Source organism: Parasteatoda tepidariorum, chromosome 10 (genome assembly GCF_043381705.1).
Source record: "Parasteatoda tepidariorum isolate YZ-2023 chromosome 10, CAS_Ptep_4.0, whole genome shotgun sequence".
NCBI classification, from domain to species: domain Eukaryota; kingdom Metazoa; phylum Arthropoda; class Arachnida; order Araneae; family Theridiidae; genus Parasteatoda; species Parasteatoda tepidariorum.
In genome coordinates, this window is record NC_092213.1 from 38,969,287 (window position 1) to 38,982,289 (window position 13,003).

General features: G+C 31.7%; 1 protein-coding gene across 4 annotated transcripts in view; it reads left to right on the top strand.

Moving 5' to 3' along the window:
• LOC107440147 (protein singed) overlaps positions 1-13,003 on the top strand; it is a 34,680-nt gene that overhangs the window by 17,054 nt on the left and 4,623 nt on the right. For all 4 annotated transcript variants that reach the window (XM_016052983.3, XM_016052982.4, XM_043043365.2 and 1 more), the window contains exons 2-4: positions 3,245-3,687; positions 5,284-5,680; positions 12,443-12,599. In XM_016052983.3, coding sequence (XP_015908469.1) covers positions 3,253-3,687; positions 5,284-5,680; positions 12,443-12,599 — 989 coding nt within the window. In that variant the 5' untranslated portion in view covers positions 3,245-3,252. The remainder of the gene's footprint in view (positions 1-3,244; positions 3,688-5,283; positions 5,681-12,442; positions 12,600-13,003) is intronic.

The window sequence follows — 13,003 nt, forward strand, 5'->3', positions numbered from 1 at the left end:
GAGATAAAAATGTAAAAGTTTTTGCGAACACAAAATCTCAAATAAAAAACTTTCCGCCAGCAATTGATTAACTCTTGTAACTAGTCTTGTAACGCGATATTTGATATAAAATCGTGAAAATATATAACACTATGTGCGATCTGAAATCGCGAAAAATACGAATCGCGAAGTGTAATAGCGTTTTCTTTGGTTGGAAAAAAGCGTAATAATTGATCTTTTTTTCCTATTATTATTAATTTGAAAAAAAGCGGAAAACATCCCTGATACCAGCATGCTTGAAAGTCAAATGCAATGATGCAATTGCGGGAAAAGTGCGGCTGCGAGAAGGATTAAAAAAAATTCTTGAACGGTGCTCGCGTATGTTATACATATTTGAGAGTGTTAATAAAAAAAAATTCATTAAAATGGTGCGTTTACCCACCTTTCAAGCTGGGTTAAACAATATTTCTTCGAGAAACTTAGATTGTGTGGCAGTCGTTAAAATACGAGGCGCATCCAGAAAGTAAGTTTCCCTAATTTATAAAAAAAAAGGAACTCATACTTTCAGGAATATATTTATTGGCAACAAGTACAGCAATGTTTCAGCTATGTTTCAACATAGCAACCACCAGAATTGAGACTTTGTCGTATCGTATCCCTCTGTCATAGAACTCTACCGCCTGTGAATGGAATCAGCGTGTGACAGACAGACGTCTTCAGCTCTTCGTCGTTGCCAAAACGTTTACTGGAGTACAGGAATTTCTAGAGGTGCAAGAAAACTTGAAAATCGCTGGGAGCAATATCAGGGCTGTAGAGTGGATGATCAAACAACTGCCAGCCAAATTCCGTCAAAACAGCTGATGTGCGTCATGCCGTATGTGGACAAGCATTGTCATGGAGGAGCGCAACGCCTGCAGTAAGCATTCCACGACTCTTGTTTTGAATGGCACGTCACAGTTTCCGCAGTGTTTCACAGTAACGGTAGACGTCTGTCACACGCGGGTTCCATTCACAGGCGGCAGAGTTCTATGACAGAGGGATACAAAAGTTGATCCCACGATACGACAAGTGTCTCAATTCCGGTTGTTGCTATGTTGAAAAATAGCTGAAACATTGCTGTACTTGTTGCCAATAAATATATTCCTAAAAGTGTGAGTTCTTTTTTTTTTTTTTATAAATTAGGGAAACTTACTTTTACTTTCCATTTGAGGATTTTCTTGAAATGTAAAAACACACTATTAAGAATTTTGGACAGCTTTAAACCGTGCAAATTTGCTACCAAGTTGAAACACATTATCGAACAATTGAATTTTTCTATTATTTAATTAGGTGTTAAATGGAACCGTGTTTCTGCTAAGTTGAACCATCTTTTCGTTAATTCAAATCAAAAAGAATATTTATAGATGCTTTATCTATACTAGAGTATTAAAGAAACGAGAAAAAAGGAGCGTTTTAATTGCATCCCAGTTTCACATCATTCGAGTTAAGCAGGATATTTCGTAGAACGTGATAATACTTCCTAAAAAGATAATATATAAATAGTTCTAAGATCTTAACGTGATGTATCCTAGGCAATACTATGTTTTTGTCAAACGTGCCCGGAGTGTTAAACATAGAATATTCCCCCAAAATATATCACTTAAAATCGTAACTTTGTGTAGGCTAGAATAAGGATTATAATCACAGACTTCAAAACTGAGAGACTTCAATCCGAGCTTCTAAAATAAATAAACAAATATTCGTAAACTTTTAAATTATAATTAGTGAATTACTAATATTGTGTAAATAGGTTATATGACATAGGGAAATTTTTTTATTTATTTGCCTCTTCGTGCATGAGTTTTTCCCCCATTAAGAAAGTAACATTTTCTTTTATCTAAATTAAAAACATGCAAAATAATTTATTCTTGTGTTATCTTTCTTCTTTTATAAGTTACTATAGTTCCAATCTAAAATGTACTATAATATGATTAAAAACGCAGTAATTATAGTCTTAAACGAACAATTTATAACAGCAGCTGATACGAAACCGATTCCGCTTACAAGAATTTTCTATGACTTCCTACAAAAATTCTACATTAGGATTGTTCTATCCAAGTACATTGTGTCACAATTTTTTTTTTGTTTTAAACTTTTTTTTTAAAATTTATTTACAGTTCACTGGTTTTCCTATTCATTGAGAGCTAATGATTCGCTTATAGGGTTTCTTCCCTCGTTTCTTTTATTCACTGACGTATATTCTCTTAGTAAATAGAATATACGCCTCAAAAATACGTGATTTCCCCACTCTCCAAACTTTTCCTCCCCACTTTGTTTTCCAGCTTTAAAGAAAACTTGCTTTCTTCACTGTATCCTGAATTGTTTTCATAACAAACAGTTGCCATAGCGACACGTTATTATTAATTGCTAAATGACTTCAGCTTTAAGTCACGCCCCTCTCTCACCAGATTTTGAACATGTTTCTGTGGCATCTAATGACTTTTTGTTGACTCATCTACACTATAAAAACTGTGATATAATATCTCTCTGAACTTAATGTTGGACAACCTAAAAATTTTGTGTTAAGGAAATCTTTATCTCAAATTAACACTAGACTCACCAGTATCATTCATTCACACCATACGTGAATTATTTTAATTTCCGAAATCACCAATGTTGGCGCACTTTAGATATCGTCAGTTACATACAATTGAGTACGAGTTGGCGTCAGTTTGTCCTCTATGCTGCTGTACATCTGCAGATATAAAAGTTAAGCGTCAAAATATGTTTGCATATTTTTAGTTGTGCATTAAGGTTAATTACATTTTATATCAATGTAAAATGTACTAAATGATTTTATAATGTATAATTCAATTAGCTTCTGTTCTGTTAATCTTAGTTTGAAGTCATCTTGGTATTTTCTCAGTGAAGTGCGTCTGTTTCATTTAGAAGCTGATTTTATCTTAAGAATTAGTGTGCGTATGGAACTATGTAACGTTGGAACTAAATGTTGTTCGTGAAAATAACTTTATTGATTCTTATGTGTGTCATATCTTACTATTATAATTTTTAATGTAACTAAGTAACTAAAATGGTGGCATCTTCTTTACACCAAATAGTGTAAAAGAACATTCTTGGCGTTTTACACATCGTCGGTACATGGTATAATAAAACTTCAAGAACCAAGAGTTATTTGTGGCATTAGTTTGGTATTGCCGCCATTTTTGGTGCTATTTTAAAATTCAACACTTAAATTTTTTTTACAGTATAGGTTTTTGTTTTTCAGATACTACAATGTCCATATCAAATGGTACCACGGGGGATAGCAATGGTCTGAAATGGACTGTCGGTCTACTGAACAGCCGGTACAAGTACCTCACAGCTGAAACGTTCGGCTGTAAAGTGAACGCAAATGGGGTTGCTTTAAAAAAGAAACAGCTCTGGAGTCTCGAACCCTACACTGGCGAATCAGAAGACGAGGCTGTGTGCCTGAAAAGCCATTTGAAAAAGTACCTAGCTGTAGATCAGTTCGGTAACGTAACGTGTGATTCCGAAGAACTGACGCAATATGCCAAGTTCAGGGTGGTGGTCAATGAGGATGGACGATGGGCACTGATCAACATAACGAGGGGATATTTTCTGGGTGCCAGCGACGATAAACTTATTTGTTCTGCAAAAGCTCCTGGAGAAAATGAACTGTGGACTGTCCATTTAGCGGCTAGACCTCAGGTAAGACAATTTTATATATTTGATTAGTAGTTTTAGTTGTGTGGGGCTGTCCATATATTTCGTTATAGTTTCCCTTTCTCCATTATGATATCAAATGTTATCATTTCACTTTTTTCACGGACCCCTATTTTTCTTTAAAGGCTCCTTAACTTGTTTACATTCTTTACGTAATAAATATCCTACTTATTCTAATGAGGTTCCCTCATATTTTTTTCTCTGTTAGAACACTGTTTTGCGTGTAAAAATTTCACGAGGATTTCACTTACGTAAATAATGTAATTATTACAAAGATGAGATGATAGAAATATTGAAATATGAAAAAATGGATAAATAAAAATGGACAACCGAAGCTGACGTCTTCAGGGGGTACCAGCTCCGGAAGTCATAAAAGCAAAACCTTTTCTATCGAGAGAGCACGACAAAAAGTCCAAAATAAGGTTTTTCCAAAGTCCAAGAAAAAAAATATAATACATAATATACAATATAAAATACATAAAACAAATACAGAAGAATAAAAACAAGACAAATACGTAAGAATAGTATGTATGCAAAAGTTTACTTGAAACAAAAATCCAATAACTAGATAACACAACTGACTGCGAGTCATAACTAAATTGAAATGAGATGATTTTTTTTAGGTCAAAATTCTGCTTTCATTTTTCAATTTAATAAAAAAAAATCCACTTTTCGAAAAAACATCTTTACGCTTTTTTTTCCTTCCGAGGTGAACGCAATTTAAAATTACATATCACGATTCGTAATCGCACCATTTAAAATCATACATCGCGATTCGTATTCACACGATTTAAAATTACACATCGTGATCTGTATTCACGCGATTTTAAGTTATACCCCATGATTAATATGCACAGAATTAAATAGAAAGTCGATATTTTTTTCATTAAAGCGTTAATATTCTTTGATTATATGCTATAGCTGACCGTGGGAGGTTTTCGTGGTATTTCTCTCCATGTAACAGAACGTAACGTAAATGCAGATTAGATCCATCGAAAAACGTAGCCTTCTACTAAGAAACTAGCCTCCACAAAGACTAATTTGCTAAATTTTTGATCCAGCAGTTGCCTTATCGTCTGCTTTATGCTCAAAATTATAAGGCTATGGAGATGAATGTAGATAAAGGTAAACAGAAAAATGGATCGGCTTTTCGGTGTCGATTATGAAATTAAGTACAGTAGAGATCCGATTATCCGGAACGATAGGGACCATCGCTATTCCGGATAACTTATTTTTCCGGTTTTCTGAATCGCTACAAAAAGCCGTTTTTTTATCGTTAAACCCAACTAAAAAAAATATATATATTTGGAAATTATCTTAAAAAGAAGAAAAAACGATGAAGTAATACACTAATGATTATTTCTAAACTGATGGTAAGGTAAGCATCTTTCAAAAAAGAAAGAAAATTCCTAAAATCTTATGAAGAAAAAAACATCTTTTTAAAAAAATCGCGGGAAAATGTATCGAATTTCGTTCCGATTTTTTGGTTTTCCGGTTTTCTGATTTCCGGATAACGGGTTTTGTACTGTATAAGTTTTGAAGACTTACATTTCTTATTCCCTTCTTCAATTTTGTTTTTAGGTGAATCTCCGTTCTATCGGACGTCGTCGATATGCCAGACTCTCGACCGAACAGGACGAAATCCAGGTTGATGCCAACACGCCATGGGGTGAAGATGCCCTATTCACCCTGGAATTCCGAGAGGGAAGGTATGCCATACATGCCTGCAACGGACATTATCTAAAAGCTGACGGGAAACTTACCGAGCAGTGTGAATGTCTGTTTGGATTAGAGTTCCACGGTGGTTATTTGGCACTCAGAGATCCTCAGGGTCGTTACGTCAGCCCGATCGGAAGTAAAGCTGTGCTGAGGACCCGATCGTCGACGGTTACCAAAGATGAGTTGTTTTCGCTAGAAGATTCCGTTCCACAAGCTGCCTTTGCTGGTTTCAATGGCAAACATGTGTCGGTAAAACAAGGTAAGCACTATTCTTTCGATGAAGTTGAATTTCATCTTCAATATTAAATTTTGATTGATTTTCTGGATGTATACTTTTTAAGGCACCCCCAGGTCAGGAAGAACCTGGAATTGATCATGGGGTTTTATTTTAACTCTTAAAAGTCAGGGGATAGTCAGAGAAAGTTGCATTTTTTTTCCATCATAAGGCTGGAAAATTCTTACAACCATAACCTGGAAAATAACTATCCTTAGAATTGTCAATAACTGTAACCAGTTATTGAGATTCGATTTAAATAATTCTAACATCAATTGCAATTATTTGTTGTAAAAATTCCAAATTTTAGGGAAATTTTTTCCATTTTTCCTTCCTCATTTGCTCACAAAATTTAATATGGTGCGTTGCGTTTTTAAAAAGTGCTGAAAGGTGCTTACTTACCTCTTTCGTTTTTTAAAAGCCCTTAAAGGTGCTTTTTTCATTGGGTGTTTTTAAAAAGTGCTTAATTTTCCCTTCTCGAAAAAAATTTTTTTCTTCTTCTTTACCAGGTCGATTTTCGCCACATATGGAAAAGTTTACTTTTCACATTGTTCTATTCAAAGTTTTCACAATTCATTCAATCACTATCTATTTCGGCGTACCGACGATCCATAGCGTATGAAAGCTCCAATCATTTTACATGTATGATGACTGAAATACTTGCAAGTCCGCATGTGAATATAGTGAGCTGGGTTCGGTGAGATTCTTGCACTCTCACGTGCAGCTCTGCTGCGTTTTGCAAGATAATCTCAATTTCAGGCTTCATTTTCCACCCTCTGATATCGAACCGAAAAAATCTTGATAATTTTTATAATGCTAATATAATCAAGAATAGAGTTTTTTTTGTCAGAACCTAGTTATTTTATCATGATCATGTAAATTCTTTGAAAATTATTTTGCATTTTGTTAATGTATATAGCGCTTAAAAATAATTTTTGAGTGCTTAAAAAAGTGCTTATTTTTTGTTGAGAGATTTGGCTACGTACCCTGAATATTTGACATTACAAATAAAAAAAAAAATCAAAGTTTTGCTATAAAGTTTTGTATGGTATCGCTAAAATATGGCCTAGATTTACATTGAATTTTTACTGAAATACCTGGAAAAGTCAGGGGATTTTTTTTTTTTTTTTTGCAATAAGTCGGAGATCTGGGTGCTATTCAACGACGGCGGGAACTGAAACAAGTTAACCAAAATGAATGGTTTATCATGTATCTTTTAAGCTACCACGAGCAGGTTTTGGGCAAAAATATGGGCACCCTTCTATACCAACTCTATGTAAACAATCTTTCCTTTAGTAGCAAATGTTTTTGGAAAATTTTACATGGCAAAACGGTTGGCACAAATTGAAAGATCATGCTAGAGTCCCCTTAACTCCAGGCTAATCGAGGGAATCCCTTTCCTCCAGGCTAACCGTTTTGCGGTTTTCCTCTCCACGTAACGCAAATGTGGGTTAGTTCCACCAAAAAAGTCTCAAAATTGGGCCGGCTGTTCAACAACGGTTGTAAAATTAAATATTTCATGCCATTTTCTGTAGTTGTAAGATACACATAAAGCTTAATTTTTTTGTAAGTGAAACACGGTTTCGTTACTTAAACTTAGGATCTATTTCCATGTAGTCTTGTGTAACACAAGTTTCTCTCTAAGGGTGGGTTTACAGTAAATTAAGTGTTTAATCGTATTGCGAGCTCTGCGTAAACACTTTCAGATAGATAAATTAAAATCTAAGATAATTTGCACCAATCAATAATCCCACTGTACATATTCATTATACAACTTTCTGAACGCTGCAGCTGCTGCAAGCTCAAATATCATCTTGATATCAAAAATTAATATCCTGGCCCCACCGCTATCACAGAATATTCCGATATCACAGAATATTCTTAGATGTTAAAAGCAGTAATAAGGGCATTAATACGAAAAGTAAGTAAATTAATAATACGTAACAAATAATAAGTAATGGTCATTAGTAATAACCCCCCTCCTAATTGTGTTTAAAATAAATATTTGATTTAAACAAAATGCATACATAAACAAAACGCATATGTCGAGTTTACTATAAAATGCAAGTTTAATTCGATATGCTGCATATTCCTGGTTTTTAATTTCTTCGCGAAGATTAAATATTCTTGAATTACAATAATTATTATAAAGATTATTAATGACGTTCAAAAATACTACAGTTTTAAAATAAGTTTTCGTTTCAAATTTGTTGAAGCAGAGAAAAGATTACTTCAGTTCATATCTGACACGATCTGCAAGTAAATTTCAAGGTGAAGCAAACGATTTTACTCTCATTACAATATTTGAATCAGGATATTGATAGATTATTGCTAAAATTAAAAAACCGTGACGTCTTTTGACAGGTAGGAAAGGATTTATAACAGCTCTGAAATACTTTAAGTAAATAAATGTCGTCTGCCACTTTTTATGATCCTCAATAATCTCCGTTTTTTCTTTTTCATTTGTACCTCTTATCAGAGAAGATCTTAATATCCTGTTCGCGAAATGGATCGTTTTCTTTAATCCTTTCATAGCCTGGCAACGGGAGTTTAACGAGAACAGAATGAGCCATGCGCAAAACTGACATTCTAATTTTTGCATATTATTTTGGCATGTAAAGAATTTTTCTCACGTTTAATTTATGTCCTTTCTATTCAAAATGGTGAAATTAAAGTTCCACAATTTTCTTCCTTTTTCCGCACCTTTTTTTCGTTTACATTTGAATTGAGTAAAAAGAAAAATAAAAAAATGTGATATGAAAACGCTAGTCTTAAACCTTAAATGTATGTAGTATTATCTATGCATTTTATTGGAATTATATGTAAAACAAATTCTAAACGCAACACAGATATGTATGTTTGAAGAAAAAAAATTTCCCATAAGCTTACAAACCATAAATCTATGTTATTAGTCTTAGAAAAAAAAAGAATTAAGTCAATACTAGTTTTATATAGAAATTTAAGAATGAAATTTATCTTAATCTTTTTATGTAATTTTCATAAGTCAGAATCAGTTTTAATTCCAAGAGTACTTGCCATTCCAGAGGATCGCGAATGCCCACACATGTGATCTATAACGTCACCGCATGCTGATCATTTATAAGTAAAATGGCACGTTTTGAGCTAAGTTCGAATGTTAATTAACGAGAAGTTAATTAAATACAGCGCCGTATCGCACAACGAATTTTTTGAAATATAATTATTTCTCGTCTACGTCTTTTACTTAGTTTAGATTTATTATTTGTTTATGTATTTTATTGTTAACCATGGTATACGTGGCAACTTCGATGCTTAATTAGTTCTACATGTACCCGTGCTTGTCTTTTTGTTAAGTAAGAAATATATAGTGAAAGAATTGAAATCGTTGTCAGAGAATTTAGAATTTGTCTAAACTTGACGAGCTTGGCTTACTCGAAATAGAATGAAAAAAACAGTTGCTAACGTAAACAAATGCCACGTTTCAACAACCAATCAGGATCGAGATAGCTACACTGCGTCACTTGCAGATATTTCATTCTGAACATATATATATATGTATATATGCTTCTGAAGAATTTTTTTATGTTTACTCTTAGTTTTTAGAGTTAAAAAATAAATTATATTAGTTTTAGAATGTTTAAAAACTTGAAAATGAAATTATTTATAACTTTTATCCTATTAAGAAAGTTTACTATCACTAATATTTCTAATTTCTAATACCAATTCTAAACTCTACACGTTTGTTTCAAAAAGAATTGTTCTTTCGAATTTAACCCCATTTCATACGCCTCTCGACTGAGTAAATCCCTCGCGTTTTATACACCATCTGGCATATGCTCATAAACATTATACAACTGTTACCCTGTCATGTTGAAGTGAATATTGTCTCCCTGCTTCTCAACCATTAAAGAGGTTGAAGGTGGAACCAGAAACGTTTTACCAGACTGCATTTGAACTGCAATGAACTTCTAAATCGTAATCCAAATTTTATGATACATTGATAATTTTGCTTCTTGATTTTTCCATTGTAACTTTATGAATTCCAGGGCCTCGTTATTCAAAAAATCATTTATCCTATTGTGCTTATTTTGAAACAGAAACCAATTAGGAAAAATAAAGATCGTTTTAATTTTTTTAACAATATTTTTAATGTTCTTTTTTTTAAAAATATGTATGAAAAAATGGCGCGCATAAAATCATTTTCTCAGAGGAAATTTAAGATGACGATATTTTCGGTTAATAAGCTATGGCTTACAAAAAATGTTACGGAATCTTGCCTAACCGATTGTGTTATATGCCTTATTTAAACTTTAAACTTGTTCTTTAATTATGTAACCATAAAAATTGGTTTGCAAGTTGAGATAATTATGGCAGGAATTTCCCTATTAGTTGAAGAAAATCAATCGATTAATAGTATTAAAAGGAAAACGGCACTGAAAAATTTAAAAAGAAAAATTAAAAAAAAAAAAAAAATTCTTAATATATGTGACAGTAAATAAAATTTTTCATGACAGATATTCATTCTTGATTCAATAAATAAATGTTCTTAAATAAAAACATACTTTTTTAAATCGAATAAAAACTATAAATGCAATAAAAAAATTTAATTAATAACAGAAAATACAGAGTGTACCACAACATGAAGTGTATTGTCTACAACTGAAAACACATGACAGCGAATAATATAATTTTTAGATTCCTTGCAAAAAATTAAGTAAAAAGTAGACAAATTAGGAATCGCAGATTAATATGTAAGCTTGAAAAAGAAAATACTGGTATTAAAGTCTTTCGAATCACTATTGAGAAAGGCAGAATGAAAAATATCAAAACCAGTGTGATTGCCTTATAAAACTGGGAAGTGTTTCTAACAATCGTCTTTTAAGTCATTTCTCTTTCCTACGGCAATCAAACAAGTTTTGATGTTTTCATCCTGCCTCAATTAGTGTTGATTCGTCAGAGTTCGATTGTGTTTCTGTTTTTTCTTATCTTCATTATTAATTTGGTACCTCTAATGAATGTACTATTTTTACTTAATTTTTGGCAAGAATTCTAAGAAATATATACTAAGGGCGGTGTTTGCGGAACACCCTGTATGTTAAATTTCGTATGTATTGAAAAACATACAACTAGCTTTATATTGATGCCTATATCGTGGAAATCAGCCCAAGAAACTTTATTTTAGCAACAACTTACATATAGTTTAGGTGTGACGTTGTATAACCGATTTTAACCCTCGTGCTATTTATTTTATTTATTAATTTTTGTTTATTTTTCCTCAAAAATGTACAAGCTGTTGCAGTTTTGAATAAATCGTTTAAAAAATTGAATTACTGTTTTCAGTTCACACCAAGGCCCCATAAATCTTATCTGGTTATTCAGAATTTCTTTTTTTAATATTTTAGGAAATGTTAATAATATCAAAATAGTTTTTATTTAATATTTGAGCTTAAAAGAGTCTTCTTTTGAGAAAAAGAAAATGCTGAAAAAGTTTATTGTAGGTTTCCAGAAATAAATAAAAGTAGTGGAACTATCTGTGAAGGAAACATAGGACGTTCTGCTCGATTTCCCTGTATCCTGTATACAGGCATTTCCTTTCATTTCAGCAACATTTTCTTGCCATTTTATTCAGGAAATCATTTTCGCCATCTACCCCAGTTCTTTGAAAACTGCTTTTGCGGTTTTCTCTTTCAACAATTGAGTTTCTCGGAGTAATGCGATTTGGGATGAAAGGAATAATTTAAAATTAACAAAGTACTTATTTTTAGTTTAAAAAGTTAATGTTTACAAACTTATTCACTAAGATTTGTAAAATAATTCTACTTTACTTCATTTCCCAATTTTTTTCTAGGAATCCAAAAATAATTTAAAAGTAGAAATTTTATATTTTAAAAAACGCAACATTAAGAGTTAAATTTAGTATATAAAATCTTTATCCTAAAGGATATTAGTTTTTTTTTTCTTTCTAAATGGTTATCATGTTTCTTATTTTAACATTTAATATGAATATGACATTTTAATGTTTAAAAACAATTTTCTAAGGAATATCTATTTAATTAAAAATTGTTTTTTAATAATAATTTAGGGATTTAATTAATTAAGGTACCAAAACTAAACTTTTGGAATGTAAATTGTTTAAGAGAAAATCTTTCACATAAAAAAAAATTTACCTTGTAGTTTTTTTTTTTCTTTTTAAAAATTTAGGGGTTTATTTAAAATACTTAAACTTTATAACTTAATTCTATCAAACTTATTAAATATAGTATTTTGTCGTCAGGGCAATACTGTCTGCAAAAAAATGCTTCATTCCGAGAAAAGTGGCTTGACAACTTTTCTCCTTTTTTTCCTAATGCGCACGATAAAATTTCGCTAAATAACGCTTCTTTTGCTAACACTAAAATAGAATTTAAAAAAATCTGATAATACGTTTTTTTTTTCTTTTTAAATTTTATTCTTAAATTTGTAGCTTAGCATATAAAGATGGACACATAAAAATCTCAATTTTTTTGTCACTTATGTTTTTTCAATTGCACAGCAGTATAAAACATCATATTTTTATAAAAGCGTCAAAAGTAGATATATATACGTAATAATTAAAAAATAAAGTGGTTGTCACAAATTATTTATTTTTTCCTAAAGTAGCAGACTTGAATGGTGTCAGATGACGACTATTCACAACAATTGAAAATTTATTTAAGGTTGTAAATTTATTAATTTAAAGCGTACTTAAAATGTATATAGCAAGATTTCAGAAATAATTCTTTTTTGTAGGAGTGGACGTGACAGCCAATCAAGATGAAATCTCAGACCACGAAACATTCCAACTGGAGTACAATGAAAAGACAAAAACTTGGCATATTCGAACAATGCAAGACAAATATTGGTCTCTGGATAGCAGTGGTGGTATACAAGCCAATGCCTCTAAAGGGTAATATTATTTATTACAATTAATGTTATGCAAAATAATTCCAAAGTATTTTCCAATTATTTTATATTTATTTTAATGGTGGGATTCAAACCTTTTTAAAAACCAATATCAAGTGCGCTTAGAAAAGATCGACTCCACGTATTTTTACAATATAATAAGTTAATGGCTTAAGCCTTGATCTATTAAATGTGGAAATTGGTACAAAATTGATATTCCACACAACAATCGTCCTCAGAGTGTAGAAAACATTTTAGTGGTTTTTGCACTTTGTGCATAAAGGGTTAATGATAAATCCCCACAGGGCCATTATTATTATTATTATTTTTTAAGTCTTGATTTTATAGCACCATCATTTTATCTACTAATTCATATTTTGTTAATACAATTTACAATTGGTGTTATGT